Here is a 22,621-nt window from a genome sequence, read left to right as displayed (position 1 = left end):
AGCCAGATAGATTAAGACCTGCACCCCAATGTTACTGAGAAAACAGGCGTTTGAGGCCACGGTAGTCTCCTTGATGGAACTGACTGACCTCTGTCTGAACTCCTGCTCTGTTTTTTCATGCTTCTGGGGACACAGAGTGTGGTCTGCATCCTCAAATACTCGGCCCATATGAGTCTGCAGCTCTGGCAAACGTTGCCTCCTCTGACCCTCTGACATTCTGTTATTTTGTTAGTCAGTGCCTGACGGACTCTACCGGGGGTTAGTTGAGGTTTTTTGAATGTGTCTTTACAGGAGTGAAGGCTGGTTAGCCTGATGTCAGGCGCTTCTGTCATGAAGTCCAACTGGAGGGAAAACCTTGAAAGTTTTTTGGGAAAACATGCAGCCGTCCAATTGCAATATTTCATGTCGTGTCTTGAGCGGAGTCAGAACATGTGGGAACTGCGCTTCTGTTTGTGCCAGAGTCGAGAACAATCCATACGCTGGTTGTTTTGCACGCTAGTTGCAAAATAAGGTCATGAAACCCCTGGGCACAATGAGTCCTCATTAGCAATGTACGGGTCAGCTGTGACATCATCCAGAGCTCGACACATATAGCGCTCAGCCACCCATGTGTGCCCAACATAACTAAGTTCAGAAACCTGCATCTGCAGAGTGATAATTTATTAATGATGTGCCAGCGCTGCTCTTAAATATGAGTCCCTCAGACTGTGGCAGTACATGGTGCGGGGCGGGAGACTCCCGGCAGACCACAACAACTCGCAATGGAGGGATCACGGGACGTGACTCATTTTCAGCAGCTTCCCCTGTTTACTTAATTTCTTGAGGATGGTAAACAGCGGAGGGACACACAGCTTTCTCCAGAAAATGAGTAAAACCCTCTAGAAATAGGTCAAAACAGAGTGAGGCTGTTAAAGGACATTCTGCGATTCTTTCACCTCTTAAATCATTTAAATAAATTAGCATTATTTAAAAGTATTATACGTTATATTACATGAAATACTTGTATTATTAACTCAAATTAAAATCCTGATCATGGGAGAAACAAAATAAGACATTTTTGCAATGTGGTTGCCCTCCAATATATAATCATATCCATTATGAATATCATAAAAAAACATTATTGATTCAGATTTTGAACACCCATATTAAATGATCCTACCTTACAAAATGCTGTGAGTCACTCCATGATTTTTGGATTACAGCTCTGTTTTCACATATTGTTTCCAGAAAGACCTCCAGCAGACACTGTGAACAGAGCTGCAGGAGGAGACAGCTTGCATGCTAGCAGACTAGCTGGCAAGCACAACTGCTAGCTTGGCTATCCTCGTTGGCCATGTGAGGCTCACCTTGCACATAGTAGCAGACCTGGAAAAACGTAAGTTAGTGTGATGGGGTCAGTTTTTAGGATTGCATGTTTTGTCACTTTGCTTGTTTTAATTGTGATTTAATGTTGTATTGCATGTTTTGTTTTTTTGTTTTTTTTTTACAGAGTTTTGATTTGCATGTGGTTTTTATAAACTGACCCTGAACTATCCATGGACTCGCCCAGCAGACTAATCAATGTAACGAGTCACAGGTGGTGGCCAGTGCAGGCGTGACCCTTTCTATTTCAGAGAGTGTTGGAGAGGACGCCAGGATGGCGGGTGCTATTTATCTGTTTATTGCTATTTAGTTCTATTGTATTCAACAGAAGGCAGACATATCTCCAAAACTCAGCAACTCACACCAAAGCAATCTAGATGGATAAATATACCACAGATAAGAGGAAATATGTATGTTTTTGATTCGGGGGATAACTTTTCCCTTCAAAACTTTACTTGACTTACGCATCATTTGTGATTTACACAAACAAAGCCTAGGCACACAAAAGTGTTTTTTCTTATTATTGTTATTATACAATGTATTTTTCATAGTCACCCCTGTAGTACGATATCAATCATTCCCATGGTTTAGCTCTACAGGACCCTTTACAAATCATATCATAGCCTGGCTCCGATCAGTGGTTCCACCTACTGTGATGACAGTAGGATTTATGGCCGATCCGCCACGACAGTCCACTTTCTCAGGCCCTCAAATAACCTCACCCGTGTGGTTAAGCGTCAGGCCCAGGAGCCATCTGATCTTCCCATGCCGCTGTGCGTTAGCATCACGCTTGCAGCCCACAGAAAGACAGCATGTATCCACAGGTCTCAGTAGCATCCTGTGTGTGTTGCAGCCTACCCATGCTTCCCCGGCCGGGAAGCCGTAGATTGATGCCATGGTGGTCCACTTTCTGAGAGCCTGGCCCATTGGCCCCCTCGCACAACAGACGATGAGAGGGTTGACACTGAAATCCTCCCTGTGTCTCTGGTGGCCAGCAAGGCTTTTAAATACAGCACGTCAGGTAGCTGCTGTGAGATAATGAGCATGTGTAGCATATATGTGTACCTTTATGTGCCTAGCTGTTTTTTTTTTTTTACTTAATGAAGCCCGTTATTTACATCGCTAATGATGTCTTCATCATTAGTGAGCTCCATTAGGAGGAGGACAGGACTTTGTTGCAGCCAAGAGTCTAACTGCTAAAAAGAGCTACGTCAAATAACGGCGCGGAGAGGCCAAACCAACTGATGGACCCAGACGAAAACGAATCCCCACCAGAACTTTGCAGCAACATTCACTCCACTTTCCCTCTGCAAAAAAAAAAAAAAAAAAAAAAAGACAGGATATTCAAAGACCTGACTTACACTGAAGCTTGAATAGCAGATGCTTTATGCGCACTGAACAGCTACAAGTCCTTCTTTGTACTCTGAACAGCAGCCCTCTTCTATGTAGACACTCAAACATGTTAGTAGATTGGTGGATTTGTGCAGTGGTCAATGTAACGCATCTGCCAATTTAAAGGCACACATTGTCTCGGGCTTGTGTTTGTTTACACCCTTATGACAATCTGACTTGTACCCTATATACAAGATCCTTCAAATATCATACATACTGCAAAATATTCCACCATAAATTCATACATTTCAGAGCAGGATCCTTGGTGTGTGTGTGTGTGTGTGTGTGTGTGTGTGTGTGTGTGTGTTTTGTTCCTTTTCTTAGAACATTCATTATGGATGATGCAACTCTCTGTGTGCCCTTTGTGCTCTAGCACCGACTCGGCTGTCTCAGTGACTGCTGAGCTAATCTTGTAATGAAATACTGAATTATTAACATAATGTCTGAAAACGATGTGACCGACAACACATCCATTACTCTGTAATCACAGTGAAGAATCCTTTTTCATGGCAAGCTGTGTTGGGATTTGTAGATGATGCAGAAGTGTGGGCTATTCACACAAAAAGAATGAACATTTGGACGGACACACAGGTGTAAGACGAACAGATGAAGGCTGTGAGAGGAAGCCTTTGTGGAAGGGAAGCACGAGAGCAAGGACCCTCCTGAGAATGGATGAGATGTGACCTTGTGAGGTGCTGGAAAACAGGAAGCTCCGATTTTCAAATATGATGGACCGCATGTGACAAGTGTTGCACCTATAATTAGTGGTACTTGTATCATTATTATACACTTCATTAAATGGGTAACTTAAATGTATTTAATTTTCTGGATGTCAAAAACCTACTGCAACTGTCATTTCCCAATGCAGCTCAGGTCGGGCTAAACTCCTGTGTGCTTTTCTTTCAAAATGGAATCAAGTCTGAACCCTCGAACGAGAGCTTCTGAATGATTTTCCCAGACGCACAATCCAAAGCTGCTCTTGTGTCCTTCGGTTTTGGTACATCCAGTCCTCAGCTGTTATTTCAGTGGCCAAGGACACAATTCTTGCTCTGCCAGATTGCTACTGTATAAAAAACCAATAAGTGGGGAGCGAGGTGAGGCTTGTGGCCTCTGAGCTGCTTTGACAGAATGTTAGTTTTCCACGCAGATTGGGAAATGGCTTGATGGTGCCTCCTATTAAAGAAAAGGAAAGGGCAATATCTGTGGCTTTCATAAGATTTGAGGTATAGTTTTCTTTCCTATCTGCTCGTCATTTTCTGTACTTTACCATACAGTGAAGGTCTTGAAGACAACGTGCCCGCCCATACTCCTCCCTAATCTCTCTTCTGCGGGATTGTCCCAGCAGGTGGGGGCCTGGCATTAACCAGATTCGGCCAACATGAAACCTTGAACAAGCGGGTCATGAAACAGAGAGAGGGAAAAGCCCGGCAGATTATGTGGGAGGGAGGCATGTTGGCAAGTCTCGTGGCACAAAGCAAGGCAGGAGGCCTGCTGGGAGCATGATGCCGCAGCGACAGCAGCAACTTCATGTCATCCAAGAGGCTGATCCTCTGATGACATGCCCTGGCAGAGAGAATGCGATGTCTGCCACAACCCCATAATCTAGTGGCATGTGTCCCCCTCACATGTTTATGGATGTTGAGCAAATGAGATTAGAGATGGTAGGGAAGGGCGGAATCGGAGGATGAGTGAACGACGGCAGCTCCGGCTGTACTGCAGTCTGTGCAAATCCAACATGTCCCCCGTGTCTCCAGTGGTGAAGGACGCGGTTCATCCTCCTCCACACTGCCCGGTCAGCCTCCGAGGGAAACGTCTTTTGTCATGGATGTGAGCACTAAGTCATGCCTTCATTAGATCACAACCGTCAGTGTAAAAACACATGCATACATGAGCCAGTAATCACTGCTGACACACTGAGGAGCGGCGAAAGTCAGCGCCTGTCCATCATGTTGCCAAACACTCCCGCTTTGATGCTCACATCACATCATCGCTCCTCAGCCCCCTGCACCACCACCAACCCCGCCCACGCTAAAGATTACGAAACACCATAAAGGGTTGTCCACCACTCTTTGTCTCATTGAACTTTGGCGTATGTACTGCACACAATTTAAAAGTTCTCATAAAACATCCTGAGATTTTTTGGATTTGGATCATAATGAATGGCACAAGAATATTACGTATTCATTTAACCACAGTCTGATCAGTCTTATTCTCAGGGCGTCAAAGTGAGTCCAGTGTAAACCTGTCTGTGGCAACATGATACAATCAGAGCCACTGATGCAGCCATTGTAGCAATGAGAGCAACAAAGTCCTGAGAGTTTGAGAGAAGGGGTTGAGTGGTGGCTCAGACACAGGACCTTCCCCCAGGAGACTAGAGCTCACATGGCATGTGAAGCCAACCGTCAACAATCATTTCCTAACCTAAAACTAACAAAAGTACTGTTTTACAGGCTTTGGTGTTGCATACAGAGGCCACTCAACCAGCCTATGATAAAGTGATGAGTTTTGTCATCCGGATAATTTGCGTCCATCTTATATCTGCGCACGCTTGTCTGGACAGAAAGAGCATATACATAGAAACGAAACATGACCATTATCATAGTTGTCCAACAATGCTATTCCTTCTGCTCGCTTATTGGTAGTCTATTCTGTAAAAAAGCCAACAGGGAGAGGGCACACCTCAAAAAAAAAAACAAAACAGGTGGTCCAGCAGCCTCTGAGTCAACCCCTGCAGAGGAGCTGGCAATCTACCAAAACTACAACCAGTCAGTGTTGGAGGGCATAGCGAGTAGAACCGTTTAGTCTCTTGAATATTCACCTTTATCATCTACAGATGGTTGAGCATGAGGATACCGTTTCTGTTTGCCAGGTTCAGGGTGATGTAAGTCCTTGTCGGTTTTATTTTAGGGAGAATAGTTTCACATCAGGGCATTATAGCTGGACTCACCTAAATGATCGCCCCTCAGCTGCTGGCCCATCCAGTGGGGGAAAGGAGACAGAGGTGAGTTCACTGTAATGGCTGTTTATTTTTTGTAATGTATGAGATGCAGCATTAAACACAGTCTATTGGTAAATATTATAATTGTCAAAAAAAGTAATGCATGTGATTGCTGTATATTGCAAAGGAAGGGTTGAGTGCCTCCTTTCTTATCTCTTAGCACAGACCATCCTTTACGATAAGAGATAAACTCCACCCCGAGTGTGCTTTCAGATTCCCGTAGCAACATGGTTGTCGTGTTCCTGAGTCCTTACACATTATCTTTCACATCTTTCTTTCACATGCACGTCATTTTCCATTAGGCTCAGGGAAAAGTGATTATGAGAAGACAGAGACATGCGCAGATCTGGGCCGTTTTGCATCAGCGTGACTCGTGACAGGCAAGACGCATCACAGATCATGGGGAAATTGTGAATGAGCAAAGGCAGGCACTGCTGCCAGCTCCTCCTAAGGAAACTCTAAATGATGTCATCACCCAATTTGCATAACTAGCCATGTGCATTTAATTGTAATGGTGAGTGAGTAAAAAACACCCTTATTATGTTTAGAATGACAAATGACCTTATTTGAGTTCAGTGATTTATTTTAGACAAAGAAAATTTGACATTTACACCAGCCAGCAGCGGCTTCGCACAAGCGCGATTGGCAGTGTGGACGTGGAGGGCTGAACATCTCCTGCTCTGACTGCAGCTGGGAGGGACTGTTGAGGAGTGAGAACGATACGTGCTTCATGCCACTCTTTTGAAAAAGAGTCGCTAGAGGGTTCTGAAAACTTGCTAAATATAGTCGACAAAGTGGCTAAGTTGGCGACACTGAAGGCAAGTCAGTTAGATGTGAGGTAACAGAAACTGTGTAATTGGGCTACTCAGGGTATGCGACTGTACATTGAACCCCTTGCTGTTCACAAAGTCTCCTTCATTAGCGACAGATGGTAACTTAATCTTAATGTGTGTGCAGTCCACTGCCACACTGCTGCGCAAGCTCACATGGGGCAGCTCAAAGTTCAGTTCACACAGATTAAAATCAACTTGTTCATGTTCATTTCTTCTACATTCTTCAATGTTACTTTTAACAATAACAAATACAAGTAATATAACGCATCACTGATACAGTTTTATCAGATCTCTAATTTATAACATTAATCGTGTTGACCAGTGCGCTCTGACTGGCCTTGGTGTCTGGATTCTAAGATGTCATGTACTATATTAAAACTAGGGCTGTCAGTCTATTTAAATATTGAATTGTATTTAATCCCATGATAAATTGCTAATTTTTTATCTGTTCTACATGTACCTTAAAGGAATACTTCAGCTGTGTACTTGGCCAGCAAGTGGTATTTGAGACTCCACGTACTCCGGTGGTAACTCAGTTCACATCAGCAGTAAATGCAAATAAGTTTGATCTTGTCAAGAGATCCATGTGGCAGGGTTCGAAGCTGAACCTGCCACTCAAAAGATCATTTTCTTTAATCCATTTCTGCTCAAGGACGGTTGTTTCTGTTTGCCGTCCACAATGTTACTGCAGTTGTACATTTGTGGCCCTAGTAGATTGTTGAGGTAAATCTTAGCATCCTGGCTGAGACGGGAAAGTATCTTTGCAGCAAAAACTTTTCTTGATAGGCCAGCGGATCCTTCCAGTCACACAGCCTGCGCTCCCTTCTAAATGCTCGTCTGACAATGATAAGAATGAGTTTGGAAAATTCCACTTCCAGCGTCTCAGAGTCAGTGGGTTTTAGGCTGAATGCCTGAAATTAGGTCTGTGGTTAACATAAGCTTTTAAGTTTTTTGTTCTACTACTAATTTTAAAAACTCTTTAAAAATGCAACTGAACAGCTTGTTGGGGACATAAAACATTGTCACACTTAACACGAGACTCGTCTGCTCACCAGTTCATCTTTACAGATGGACTTTAGCTGCCAAGCACTCTAATAACGACCTTAAAATTGATCAGTTTATAGTAACGTGTGCATAGTAGTAGGAATCTTAGTGGTGGTGATTTTGAAGTCATGCAGACATGGTGTAGCCTAACGTTAGCTTTTTATTTCTGGTGATGACACGTCTCAAAGATAATATTTATCTGCTGAGATTATCTTGCTGAACAACGCATGTATGTATGAAGTTGTGTTTGTAACAGATTATTTTTGCAATAATCCCAAAAATAATCCCTTTTTGGTCAGGGGACCCTGCGAAGCTAACCTCTGGGTTAGCCTACAAAAATGCGTCATCCCTGTCGCTATCTGTTGCACCGTCAGTCATTTACACTTGAGAGTGGAGCGTCCATGTTTGAAATGGCTTTTTTGCTTATAATAGAGGGCTTTTGACTAGTCAGCTAAACGTTTAGAAAAGTGTCAGGGCTTGTTGCTCCACCAAAAGCATCAGATATCAATTAAACCAGCATCGATCAACCAGATTTACGTCATATCGTCAACATTCTAATTCTGTATAAAGTCATTATCCATGTAATCAAAGTTTTCATATCGAGAATGAATGTATGAAAAGAGGATGGTCCCCCTCAACACTGAAGAACATTTATTTTCTTGCGGGCGTTCGCTCACTTTCATGGGCAGTGTTCCCAGCGGGATTCAAAGGATGTATTCAAAACTGCAGCCTTGGAGCCTGAAAAGGTTGTGGTGGTGGGGGGGGGGGGCTTAAGAAGCATTATGCCACGCTAAATATGTCAGCACTGTTCTTGATCAGCATTATCAGCCTTTAGTGTAAAACTAGCTTTGGTCTTGGTTTGACAAAGTGAATTCATCGTACTGGAAACGACAAGTGGCTGTGAAATGAAAGGCAGGGGGCATTGTCATGTTAAAGTTTACCTTGGTCTCTTTCTTGTGCGTGGCCTCTGAGAGGTGAGGCTGGTGTGAGTGACTCACAGAGTTTTTGAATGGCGGGCTGGGTTTATAAACCTCCGCCAGCCCTCGACACACGAGTTTGGAGGCCACTCGTCTCTGCGGTCTGTCACGTATGCACATGCGGCAAAGTCCGACGGATTCAGCATCCTTACTTTTCACTGTGGAGGGCATGGGAGCACAAAGACAGCCCTTCATCATGAAGTCCTTCTGCCTGCTGCTCTTCTCCCTGTTGCTGGTGTCCAACGGATCTTCAGCTGTCATCACGGGGGTAAGTGGGAGCAAACAGGTTTATGCTTGACGGGGCATTTTTGGATAACAGTCTGAATATGCAAGTACTTGCTTTTCAGACTGCTCTTTTCTGAGAATGTGTACCTCTTAATATTTGTCTGAAATGATTGCATTAATATAAAATCAAGAATACTGTGATTTTTGCAACACTACAGTTAGATGATGTGTTTGTGTGTTTGACATTTATCTCAACACAAAATGAACTTTACAAAAGAAAAGATTACAGTCAAGGACATATATATCTAAAAAGACAATTAAGTGACTTTGCAAGATAATTAGCTTTATGTGTGTTTATGTCATGTCTATTTAGACAAATAGAATAGAGACTATATGGGATAATTCTCCAAATAAATAAAAATGTATTTGAATTTTGCAGCACTTTAAAGGTTTGGGGGGGTAAAGGGGAAAAAATAGTATATCCTTTACTGAAAATGAATCGTTCTATAATGTAATATCTAATGCATTTTTTCCAAATGTGACAAAAAGTGAACTTTATGAATGCCACATAAAGAGTCTTTAATTAGCCATTTTGGGGTTTCTAACAACATCACCGTCTAATAGAATGTAAAATGACAGTTTATCCATGAATACATATCAATTCATAACCATTTATAACAAACTCGTCATTTGAATCATTTCCCTTTCACTGCCAGGATTTGCATAATTCCCCGAGCATAAATCACCTCTGCAACCAGCTAATAAACCCCCCCCCCCCACGTTAGAACAGCCCTCTCACACTCTGCCGCTGATGTGAACTGAGAGGAGCGTGCAGCCATAAAACAGAAAGTGATTTTCATCCACGTCTGTCACATGAAATCACCTCCGCTCCCCCTCGCTGCGTTCCCCTTCATCTCATCCAGAGTGAGAGCTGTCACTCAGCCTGTCATCCACACACTGCAGACAATAAATCACCGCCAGTCCTCCGGTGTGTTGTCGAGGTTTGATGTGACTAATGCTGTAAAGACACTTCCATTGACATCATATACTGTTAAAGTAACACGGGCGCGGAGTGTGTGCTGCAACACATTTCACACTACCACACCACCTGCCTTTGACTGTTAATGATATAATGAATACGTAATTATGTTTAATGACATTACATAACATTACATACATGTGTGCATTATATAATTGCATACCTAATTGCTGATTACATTTCTCCTTTGATTAGACCAACTGCTCATTTTATTGTATTATAATGATACACTTTAATAGTATTAATAAGGAAGTGATTACATTAATTAGAGTGTAGCATTAATTGTCTTTTGTGAATTATTACATTAAGGTTTCAGTATTGGCCAGAAATGAATGCATGTCCACAAAATAATCAGTGTTTGGTCTGCATACATCATTAGTGTGCATCTATCAATTAATATGCATTGTGTTTGTGTGTGTGTGTGTGTGTGTGTGTAGGCCTGTGAGAAGGACTCTCAGTGTGGAGGGGGGCTGTGTTGTGCGGTCAGCTTGTGGATCCGCAGTCTGCGTATGTGCACGCCCATGGGGCACGAAGGAGACGACTGTCACCCTATGAGCCACTCGGTGAGATATTCTCCAGAGGTATTCCCATCTCAGCTGTGAAGTGTCACACAGTGTCATTTGATTTGCCTCGGCGCAGCGGTGTCGTGGCGGCGGTGGTGCAGCCACAGGGTAAACGGGCTCGGCCTCATACTCTCGGTGAAAAGATGCAGCAGAAGACTTTTGGTTAATGAAGTCTGGTTGCGCCTGATCCTGTTGTCTGTTTCACCCCCTCGGAATTCATTAAACGGGCCAGAGAAACAATTTTGAATCTCGCATCACAGGTGTGTCTCTTTCTGCTTCCAGGTTCCTTTCTTTGGGAGAAGACTCCACCACACTTGCCCCTGTCTGCCCAACCTGTCGTGTATCACCATAGAGGAGGGCAGATCCAAATGTATGTCACCATATAAGTTTCCAGACTACTACCTCTGAGGACCAGCACTTACAGTTACACTATTTGCTACCTGCACTGTAACTAGCCTGTTTCCACTTTGTTTTTTTTTAATTTGTTTTGAATAAAGAAATATATTATATTTAACAATGCATCATCATTTCAGGTTTAAATCTCAGATCCTGGCTTGTGAGAGTTGACCAATCAGAGGAGACTAGGTATTCTCATTCTTGTAGAAACCCAAAATAACATCACAACCCTGAAAATGTATTCAGTCTTGTTAAATACATGTTATTAGATTTTCTGAACACAGTGAACATACATGGAGAAAAAAGCCTTCTTCTGTTTTTTTTCTTTGCAATTAGGGGATTCTTAATTTTAAAGTATCATCCTCCATGTTCCACTGGTTTATACTGCTCTGTCTGCCCTCTAGGGAAACATGAGGAGAAACACATGTTATTTCGCTGGGGACGTTTCCCTGGTAATGACATGCTGAGCGAGGAGTGCAGGTTACACTTTCATTATCCGCACCGAACGTATATGCTTCCCTTACCACAAAGTACAAGAAGAAATACTGTGCGAACATTTATAATTTGGGTTAAAAGACAAGGGCCTTTCTTCCTCACATTCACCTTGGCAACGGTTTCTTCATGACACCATGACACAGTAAGACAGCTATGAAATTAATCACTGTCAGGCTCTGATTCACAGCAATTTATTCAGGGCTCAAAGCTAAAATTAGATTTGTCCACTGTGTAAAGCAATGACTCACATCACTCTCATTCTTTAGAAATGGATGCCGGTCTTCTGTGGCTCCAAACAGGGGAGCATTCAAAACAGCCTTAAAGTCCTCAGAGGAGTGATCCGTGACGAGGCAGTGCCCCAGATAATGGAAGCCGGCGAGAGCACATCAAAGAACAACAAGAGTAACCAGGAACAGAAACCGGGAACATCTCAGTGACTTCAGACGAGACTTGTTCTAATCCACTCTGACAACATGCAAAACATGAAATGTGAATATCAAATTAGACACAAACCATCAGGCATCTTAAAATTGAGATAGTAAGACATCAACGAAAAATAAGAGCAGAAGCAACTAAATTAATTAGTCAGTTAGATTAGGGAAAACTATCGCGCAATTATAAGTACGTTTTCATTTCATTCATATTCCTAGGCTTTGTTATACAGGGCAGGTCAGAGAGATGGGATATGAGAGAGGGGGATGAGATGCAGCAGAATGTCACAGGCTGGATTCGAACCCTGGACTGCTGCAGTGAGGACGCAGCCTCTCCACAAAGGGCACATGGTCCACCAGCTGAGCGACTGGGTTGACCCATCTAATTCATTTTTAAGCATACGTATCAAACATTAGCCTGTTCCAGCCTTTTTTGTTGGATGGGATAGTAACTTGACATCTGGAGCTCCACAGCATGAGAGCAAACTCTGCTGATGAAGACTATGTGTACCCTCCGCTGACACTGTTTTGTAGCTGAGATCCTCCAGGTTCTGACCGAGCAATCTGAAGACGTCACCTAGGACTGTAGGAAGATTTTCATAGTTTTTTTTGGCATTTTATATAATAACTGATTAATCATTTTATTGACAACATAATCAGCAGTTTAATGAATAATTGAAACAATCATTAGTTGCTGCCTTGAAGGGAAACTCCTTTGATTGTAACCACTCAGCGTTGCCTGATGCACCATAACTATGGCATCGGTACAATGGTTTTGTCCTGTTTATGTCGCATGATCAGTGATGCCAAAAAAAGCCATAATACATGATAATCTGACCATTTTGTGCTTACAATACTGGCTGACTTGAGTTTATGCTGTTTTATTTTAAATTCACGTCCTGACATTGATAGCGAGTATCAGGACAGTCACGATAGCAATTATGGATTATGGATCCTCATTGTAACATAACATCTTGTCAACCAATCATGCTCTGGTGACGAGCATCATTTTTTATGAGCATGGCTGTAGTGGAGCATGAACTTTCTAATTATTCCGCATTCAATTTGAGTTATTTTGAACGCAGCAGAAAATGTTTTTTTCAATACTAGTCTGGAAAACTGCACATTCACATCATTTGTTCTCCCACGTATGATAATCTGGCAACCCTGCCACCACTGTGCATGTGAAAGAAGTGTATAAAGCCTTTTATGACTCGTGAGGAAACTGTGTAAAGTCTGATAAATCACCTTGAGTGATGTCACTTGAGTCAGCTGAAGCTGAAGACTACAAAAATGAAACTATATTAAGGAAGGAGTAAGAAGGAGTAAGCTTACCAGACCTCTCGCTAATGGCTCGAGGCTGCATTAGCTGCTACTAGCACAACACACTTGAATCTTCAACCAAACTGTCAGCAATTGGACCTGCATTGTGGGTAACGTAGGCACAAGGAACAAGGAAGAAGAATTCTTGCTATGAAAAAAAATGATATCTCTGATTCTGCTGCATCAGTGGAGAACACTTTTAAATTTGAAATGAAATCGATGAGAGTCTTTTGAATTTGATTCCTTAGAAACTCTCTGGATACCTGACTCCTCTTAACCTCATCAGATACAGTTCTAAAAAAGCTGCTTTTCTAGCTGTCCAAGCCGGATGTCAGGAAAACCCAGCGGGGCCTACACAGGTCATCAGAGTAGCTCAGCAGTTAGAGAGATCGAAAAGGTCAATGAAAGAACCAGCTGTAAACGCCCAGCAAAGCGAGAGTCACATTCCCCCAGCATCACATCGGAGCCTACGCGCCCCGAAGACAGCACGATGAGCCAAAAATACCCGACCTGCATTTGCACGTGCAGGTGAGGAGCCTCCTGCAGTTGCACCGCGAAGCCTCGGCACGCTTGTAGCAGAGCGCGGCCAGCTGTCAGGAACAAGCGGGCATGTTGTGATGCTAATGGTTATGGATGCACCGGGGGCGCAGAGTGCTTTGAGGAGCTCAGTGTTGTGTAGCAGATCGGAGTGACGGAGGGGCCGGAGCTCAGAGAACGAACTCGCTAAATCCCAGTGATTAAAGCGTGTACGGAGACAGCCGCTCGGCCTTTTCTTTTGAAAGCTGCGGTTTGGTGTAATCAAGGCCAATGTCAATGAATGCAGCGGCAATTAGATCAATCAATAACCTGCTACTGGCCTGCAGAGGGAGGAGGGGATGGTGGTTTGATTAACTGGCTAACAGTCTATTGAAACAAACCTAATGCACTGTTTACTACATGCTCTGTTTGAAGTGAACTCTTGTAAAGGGAAAAATCAGCCCTCTTACCTCCTAACTCAGCATCTTCAAGCAGGCTACATTGTATTTTTTTGTGACATGTTGTCACATGGCTCTATGATGCTGACATACTGTATTTCAAACAGCGATAATCAGTTTAACAGCAGAAAGTTTTTCCACTGGTATGAAACACTGGTGAGAACTAACAATTAAGGTTCGGTGTCAGACTGTCAGAATCAAAGAGCAAGAAAAGGAGCCGGCGCCATGGATTTTATTAATACTGAGATCATTATTCCCCTTCAGTGCAATCTAATTCTATATCTTGAAAACACATTTAGATCTTTCATTTTACAGTTATTTATATTTGACTGTATTTGACGGTCTAAATTAGGGATGGGCGATCTGGACGAAAATGATATCACGATCTATTTAACCCTTTCGTGCATGAAATATTAAATCACAAAGTTATTTTTTGTTTGTGAAAATCGTGCCAACAACATTCTTTTTTTCATTTCCAGTATTCTGCATCTTATTTTGAAGGAGTTACGTAAACACCCACTGCTGTGGACTAAATAAGAGATGTCAAAAAACTATTTTAACCAGCCCCCTAATTTTTATTTTATTTTTCTTTCTACCTTTTTTTTCTGTGACTAAAACAATACGTATGTGTGAGGTTATGCACAATACATATTCTGCTTATTGGACCTTAAGCCTCTATGAAGATAAAACCTGAGGACTATTTAATATTCGTGTTTAATAAAGTTAATCAAAGTTAATCATAATTGATAGGTGATGATAATTCTAAAAAAAAAAAACATACAAGAAATATGCAGAAATATAAAATACAGGCTTCCCTTAGGTACATAACATTCACTACAGTATGAATTGTAAAATAAATTTATAAGAAAAAATGTTTGTCCCGAGGAACTTGGTGCATCATGTCTTTCCTCCACCATTGTGAATGTAAGATACCATATCTCACAATGACAGACAATAATAAAATGGGATTGTGGAGAGGACTTTGGGGCTCCACCACACATGGTGCTCCAACGTAAATGTTGAAAAATGTCTCCCAGATATCTCTCCACTGTCTTTTGCTGAGTTCTGAAGTGCCGTATAGACATAGCCAGGCTTGAAAAAACCTATTCATTTCACCATTTGGACCATTATAACACAGCGTGACACTGATGATAGTTATTTTTTGGCACAAGCTCCTCATCTGGCAGGTTGGTGACAATAACTCAAGTTTCATTATTTACAATACGTCACCCGAAGTACGGGCCACAGCAAGTATTTTTTCCAGTCGGCATAGTCATCTAGCTGGCTTTATAACTCTGCTGGTTTGTTTACATCGCATGGCCAGTGGGGTTATGGGAAGTTTGGAAACAGAAGCAAGGGAACACTGAATATCACAGTCTTATGATTTACCAGGAAATCTGAACCCATCAGATCACCCATCCCTTAGTCTGATAGTGAGCAACATATGTAACTCTCCGCCATCAGCAGACAGCATAGAGTTCAATTTACTTGACACAAGAAGTCCTATTCAGACTCTGGAAACTAATTTATGGTCTGAGATCACCCTGATGATGTCATCGGGGTGATCATGGTTTGAGACTCTCAAACACAAAGTGGGGAAACACCTTAAAGTAACCATCCAACAGGTTTACAAACAGCTGCTGCAACTTTATAATGACCATCCAAATGTCTTTATAGATGAACTTCACAGTATCTATTCAACCTTTATAACTATTACAAACATCAGATCAAATTTAACAATAAACTATAGCTTAATAAATGACTTACAAAGCATTCCGTTAAAGTTTAATTAACTTTAAACTTAAAATTTATTAATGATGGTTTTTATAAATTGTTACTCAAACCAGACATTACAATCTGGAGTTGTGGAGTTTGGAAGAGGTCAGCATTTTAGATCTGCTTGATGGGAAATGTAGGATTTAGTGCTCGATCCACCCAAAGATTAAAATCAACATATTCCAGCTTCTGCTGCTTCAATTTTGACCATTCTGCTTTCAATCAGTCTCTTGTGAGTTCCTCAATGTTATTCAAGTGTAATGGCAAACTTCTTGAGTGCCTTAAAGTTCAATGATAAATACCAATGATGTGACATCAGTGTGGCTATGGCCCTGACAAGCGTGAATCCACTATAGAAACACTGGTTTGGCGGCCAATTTGTGTATAAACTGAGTACAGCACTTACTTTTTCTCAACTGGAAAATCTTTCAACATGTCTGCCACCCTCAACGTTTAATATCCGTGGATTAATGCAACACTCTCTCACCTGTTGATGAGAAAACACTGACCAGAACACACAAGACAGGATGAGCGCAGGCGAACATTCCAACAAAAGGAAATCAAACTGAGACACACAACCTGAGATGAGCTCAAGAGCAGAGCCAAGCACCGTGTTAAAAACAGATTACACAGTCCAAGCGACATATCATCCATTTCTCATTTATTTGCTAAGAAATACAAACAATGCAAACATCCTTTCCAAAGCACCAAATGATATTTTCAGAGTCCCGATGTCCATATAGAAAAAGAAAGATGTCTGTATATCCTGCAGGGAAACGTAGATCGACCCGATTCACAACGCAGCAGACCCATGAAAAAAAAACCAGAAGAATTTTGCAAAATACCTTTAAAGTGAGTTTCAACACCTTTTTTCAACACAGAGAGTCCTAAAGAGATTATGAAATATACAGCTTATTTGGTTTAAAAAAAAAAAAAAACAGCCAGAGGAAAGAGGGAGAGGGGGGCTTTACAGTATTTACAAACGTGACGTCCTCATTAAAAATATATTTGAGAGATCTGAGTCTCATTTGTGGTATCCAAACGATTAGAAACCGAGCGTGTCACGGACGCTGGAGAAAAAACTGACGCCAGTCGGCTGATAAAATTAGTCCTGCTGTGTTCCAGCTGTCAGGTTTTTTTTTCTTTTGCAAAAGGCAAAACGACCTCAAGCGGGCGTGCTGGGATGTCATTTTTTCTAAATATACAAACAAATAGCCAAAGTGACATTCAGGTGCAACGCTGCAGTCGAACCAAACAAAAAAAAAGGTTGTTGGACTCGATGGGGGGCGTTAAAGGGACAATATGTAGCTTTGGAGAAGAAATTCAAACTAAGGATCATAATCAAGTGTTAATGAGGCAATGATACAAAACTCAGAAACATGTATCTTTTCCACAACCGAGTAAACAAGCTGTCCTCGGAGGACAGTAAGTATTTGAAGCTAGAAAAGGTGGCGGGGTCCGCCAAATATAAACAAAGCAAAACAGCAGGGGACCGCGATGTTCTTTAAGGTCAGCCTGTTCATTCTGTCATGACAGAAAGAGAGCTTGTTTGTTTAAACATGAAAATAAAATCTTTCTCTTCTGATTTCCATTTCTTCTCCCAAAACTACATAGTGCACCTTTAAAAAACTGTCCCCTGATGACATGACACCTGACTGTCCTGCCCTGTATTTGGAGTGAATGTCACCTACAGTACATGCAGAGGTGAGAATCAGAGGGTGGCATGTGGACTGTGACACGTCTACCCTCGGTTGCTTTAATTAGTCTGGTTCTGATTCTGATGGGCAAAATATAGTCGGATCCACACCGCACCACACCAAATTAAAAAGTGACGCGCTCCACGCCGCCGCAACGTCTGTGTACATTCTGGAGCAACGTGTGATGTGTCTTTGGCAGTGTGTCAGGCTTCAGATGACACAGTATGGCTCCATGGGTGTCTGTGTGCCCAGGCAGCAGGGGAAACAGGCTCTGAGGCGCACCCGGAGCTCCTTGTTGAACATGAAGCTGATGATGGGGTTCGCTCCCGCCTGGGCGAAGCTCATCCACACCGCGGCGGTCAGGTAGAGCTGCGGGATCGGGGCCCCCCGCACGAATATTCTCAGGTAGCAGGCGCTTATGTACGGAGCCCACAAGACCAGGAAGGTCAGCGTGATCATGTAGTACATCTTGCCGATCCGCTTCTCCATCTTGAACTCGTCCAGCACCAGCAGCCTCCTGTTGCCGAGGTGAGAAGCCTGCCGGATGCCCACCAGCGTAGGCGGGGTGGGTCCGCGGCCGAAGCCGGCGATCCAGTTGGCGGCGGCCTGCCCCGTGGCTCCGGGGCCGTGGAAGGTCCAGTTCTGGCTGATGGCCGGGACCAGCTGGGCCGGCTTCATCTTGCGGTGGTCGTAAACGAAGCACAGCATCTTGACGTAAACCACATGGGTGGTCCCCACGATGACGGCCAGCATCAGCATGAAGCCCAGGGTGTCGTTCGCCTTCACGTAGCGGTGCTCGAAGGTGCACTGCTCCTCCTCGCGGATGAACTTGTAGGTGCCCACGTCGAACACCGGCGGGAACGCCATGGCCACGGAGAGGGTCCACACCATGCAGATCACCGCCATGCACGTACACAGGTTCATCCGCTTGTAATAGAACCTGTGGTGGGCGATCGCCATGTAGCGGGTGACGCTGACGCAGAAGAGCAGGAAGGCGACGTGGAAGCAGAAGAGCACCGACATGAAGGCGACGATCTTGCAGCTGAGCGCGCTGTACGGCCAGGCGGAGCCGCCGCCGATCGATGCCATCACGAAGGGGAAGCAGACGGCGGAGCGCACCACGTCCGCCAGGCACAGGTCCAGGAGGAAGAAGTAGGGAGCCTTGTGCAGCGAGCTGTCCTTCAGCAGCAGCAGCGACAGCGACGCGTTGCCCAGCAGGCTGATGCCCATGATCAGACCCAGGGAGGCCAGCTTGACCGCAGAGGCCGCGGACGCATAGTTCTGTAAGGACGGGCTGCTCCCCCCAAACTCACTGGTGTTCGCCATCTGCGCAGCCGAGGTCGTGTGTATCCCCACATCAATTCATCGACGAGCGCTAGTATCCTGCCGGGGCTGAATGGGGGGAGGGAAAAGCACACCGAAAAAAGAAAGAAAGAAAGAAAAAAAGAAATCAAGACGACCCCGCCGCCCCCTCCTCTTTTAATACAAAAACCACTCAGGAGCAAATTCCACCCAGAAGCATCCGTTCAACGTCGGCTCGCGTCCATCCCGACGGTGCGCCGCGATCCCCACCGAAAAAACAAACAAACAAACAAACAAACCCAAAAAGGCATTCAGCGTTTCTTCTTCCTCTTCTTGTCCTTCATCTCACGAGTGTCCGGTGCCGGAAGCATCCCTGTCCGTCGCCCCCTTCTCTGCCGGGCGGAGGCAGCCCACCATCTCAGCAGACGGAGCGGCTCACAAAACGCATCTCAATTCCGCACCGATGGCGGAGGTCTCCCGATCGTCTTGAGGAGGGAAAAAAACAGACGGGGCTGAGCGGAAGCATGGCGCGATTACGCATCCAGGAGCCTCAGCAGCAGCTAAAAAAAATAAATAAAAAAAAATAAAAACCCAGACACCTCACCTATATAGAGCACAGAAAAAGGGCGATCATGTCTGGAGCCAAGTGCGGGCTCTGAGGCGCGCAGAGGTGGGAGCGCCTGTGCGGGTCTCTGCTCGCACGGCAGCGTCTCTAGCCTATGCGACGCACGTCCGCTCGCGCGATGTGAGCAGGCCTGGGATCAGCCTGGAGTCTCATCTGCTGGTCCACGTCTCTAACGCAGTCTATAGGAAGCGAGTCTGATGACACGCAGATGAGGGCAGAGTGACAGAGGGGTCCTCGTTTAGCCTCGCTCATGTGCAGGACATTAAATATTTAGGAAAATATCATGAACATATACATATATATAGGTTGGTGATGCTTTTATATATATATATATATATATATATATATATATATATATATATATATATATATATATATATATATATATATATATATATATATATATAAGGAGGATTGTGCCAGAGTTCATTTTCACACACACAAACAACAGTAAGCTTCTGTCTGAACATTTCCTAAATACACTGGGCTGACTGAAAGACTAGAATCAAATAAAACAGGGCTGTATAATAAAATCATGACTTTGCCTCTTTACAGTCACACTGATTGTGGTCAGAGTCACTGTGTCTACATGCATATGTTACTATGACTCATGTCCAGTATTCCACACTCACTTATGCTTTTATCTGACCTCTTATAGGCTGTGCAAAATAAACACAGGGTTGGCCTTTAATACACTGTTATATACTGTAAGGTTAATATTTAATGCATATTGAAGGACAGGAGTTCTGTTTTCATCCCATTTTGATGTTTAATTTCTGACTGGCTTACATCCTGAACATACATGTGCGTTCACTTTGTGCTCTTCGGGCTCAACGCTGATGAACCCTTCACCAAAATATGTCTTTTATATGAGGCAATAGTACAATAAAATGTATAAAATGAATGTAAATTTAAAAAAAAAACAACACAATGATCCTTTAAGCAAAAGAGACTACGACCAAGATTCAGATACAGTCAGATCTCTTAATCCTGTCCTCAACTGTTCTGACCGACTGCACACACACACACACACACACACACACACACACACACACACACACACACACACACACACACACACACGGTACACTGAGCAGCTGAGAGTCAGCACACACAGTCACCGTCCACGATGAAATGTATCACTGAGCTCCAGCTGATCAGAGCGACTGGAGGAGGACGGCTCAGTCGGTGCGAGCAGTGCGAGTTCAGGCAAGGTAAACAGTTGCATAATCCAGCAGTTGTGTGCAGAGAGAAGCCTCAGAAGATGGCTCTGCGGAGGAAAAGTAGGGCTGACAAGGACGGCTTTGTTCCATGTCTTTGGGAGGAAAAATGGCAGAGGATGTGACACGGCGGCTGAGCCGAGGAGACCTCCTGCACCCTGAACCCAGAGGAACATGAATGGGTCTCCTTGGAGAGCATGTCCTGACAGCAATATGACTTTTCAGGGTGAAGAAGAGTCAGTATCAAATCATGTAGGATATATTATATGTATATGTTAGAGGTCTGTCAGTAATAAACTCTTGCACCCTGACAGATCATGTGTATTTTGAACTACAGTTGCCATCATGTGAGCAGGCTGCACCTGCTGCTGCTGCAGTGGTTCACCAGCTCCCCCTGCAGCCGGCTGCGAGGAGCATCACGAGCATGCCAGACATGAAAACCCCTCTGTGCTGTGTTACAGACAAATATTAGCCTTTTTCGAGAGAATTAACAGTCAAACATGAGCCTTCAACTCAGCAGCATCCACACTGGGCATGCCTGAGTTCAGCTTAATGCCTTGGAACATTTTTCCTATTTCAAGCCTGGCCAGGTTTCTATATATGAACCTGCCACCACGCTGGAATCCAGAGGAATAATTAAAGTAGGTTGTTCAGGCAGATCCCAGTCACTCCACCAGTTCTGTCAAATGGTTCCAACTATTAAATGAGCTGGTATAGGTTTAAATTATTGCACTGAAATTAGATACACATTTGTTTTCAGGATCGGTTGGTGCACCAATGTTGATGGGAACAAAACAAAAAAAGCGAGGATACATTCATTTCTTACTCATGAAAACATCATTTCATAAAGAAACGGTCATGTTTTGGTGTTAGATTAGAGGCGGTAAGGATCTAGCAGTTACTGACAGTGCTACGCCTCTAAAGAACACTATAACACAAGCATTAAAATCTAAGGAAATTGTGTCATTGAAGTATGCACACTTCCCTTTCCTTTAATGGGAGCATTGCTTGGCTTACTAAACCTTGACTTTGCACAGACATACAGTTTCTCCCTCAGGATGGGACTCCACCAATAACTGTCTTGTTGGGGAGTTTGCGGTTTCACCAAACTGAAGATAGTGTAATAAGATGATGTATCACTTCGAGAGGAAAAAAAAAATCTGCCCATTTCCTGGTCTGCACACGTAGGTTTCACTCTCTCTTGCTTAGTATTTGTTGCACCTCTTGGCTGTATTGAGGTAGAGGTAGAAAAATATAGTTTCTCAGTGGGAACAGTGCAGTTTTTATAGACATATTCAACATATGTCTATTTACAAATGGCTATACAAGGGGCCTTGGTCCTCAGCTAGTGAAGTTTTTTGCTCATAATGTGGCCGGCAGGAAAATCAAAAAGGAAAATTCGTACCTTTTTTGCAAATCCAGTCTTTCCCTCTCTTCACCCCGGTTCCTAATATAGCTACTGCCCCACATGCTGAGTACAGTCGTGCCTGCTGAGATTGTATTCCTCCAGAAAAGAACTGTCTCATTGCTAATGAGACAGGAAGCAGTCCCATTAAATGACATAAATAATTCATCAACGGTCCACCTCTTGGGACACTGTGACCCAGGCGAGCTTCTCTTTGGCGGTTACAGTTGAACATTTGTTAAAGAGTTGCAGCGTTGCCTTGCTGGTTATGGTACAGGGCAAAAAAAAAAAAAAAATCCAGTATCTAAACATGTTGAGGATCTTCTGATGATTGTCTTGCTGGATGGAGCTGGGCACATCACACATGATTAAAAAAGCCATTTCACAGTGAAAGGAAAAAGAAAATCACGTATGAATTACTGCAAGTCACTTTGGACAAACAGTCTGATAAATGTAAATATGTATTATGAGCTTGACAACAAACAAACAGTAAAGTGTTTATCCTACGATAGTGTTGTGTGATTTTTGGTGCAGATGCATTTAT

At 43.4% G+C, this 22,621-nt stretch overlaps 2 protein-coding genes across 2 annotated transcripts; one reads left to right on the top strand and one right to left on the bottom strand.

The window, feature by feature from the left end:
• Positions 1-8,778: 8,778 nt before the first annotated feature.
• Positions 8,779-10,878, top strand: prok2 (prokineticin 2). The gene is made up of 3 exons (XM_037101892.1): positions 8,779-8,874; positions 10,308-10,433; positions 10,716-10,878. The coding sequence occupies exons 1-3, from the start codon at positions 8,803-8,805 to the stop codon at positions 10,839-10,841; spliced, it is 324 nt and encodes a 107-aa protein (XP_036957787.1). The 5' UTR covers positions 8,779-8,802; the 3' UTR covers positions 10,842-10,878.
• Positions 10,879-16,472: 5,594 nt separating this feature from the next.
• On the bottom strand, positions 16,473-19,767 carry gpr27 (G protein-coupled receptor 27). The gene has a single exon (XM_037099724.1). The coding sequence runs from the start codon at positions 18,849-18,851 to the stop codon at positions 17,736-17,738; it is 1,116 nt and encodes a 371-aa protein (XP_036955619.1). The 5' UTR covers positions 18,852-19,767; the 3' UTR covers positions 16,473-17,735.
• Between the last annotated feature and the right edge of the window lie 2,854 nt (positions 19,768-22,621).

Source organism: Acanthopagrus latus, chromosome 6 (assembly GCF_904848185.1).
Source record: "Acanthopagrus latus isolate v.2019 chromosome 6, fAcaLat1.1, whole genome shotgun sequence".
Taxonomy (NCBI): Eukaryota; Metazoa; Chordata; class Actinopteri; order Spariformes; family Sparidae; genus Acanthopagrus; species Acanthopagrus latus.
Note: the sequence above shows the minus strand (reverse complement) of the source record. Positions and strands in the feature narration are given on the sequence as shown.

Coding starts and splice junctions, on each gene's coding strand:
- prok2 (XM_037101892.1), top strand. CDS start 8,803: ATGAAGTCCTTCTGCCTGCTGCTCTTCTCCCTGTTGCTGGTGTCCAAC. Junction 8,875..10,307: donor CTTCAGCTGTCATCACGGGG/GTAAGTGGGAGC, acceptor GTGTGTGTGTAG/GCCTGTGAGAAGGACTCTCA. Junction 10,434..10,715: donor GTCACCCTATGAGCCACTCG/GTGAGATATTCT, acceptor TTCTGCTTCCAG/GTTCCTTTCTTTGGGAGAAG.
- gpr27 (XM_037099724.1), bottom strand. CDS start 18,851: ATGGCGAACACCAGTGAGTTTGGGGGGAGCAGCCCGTCCTTACAGAAC.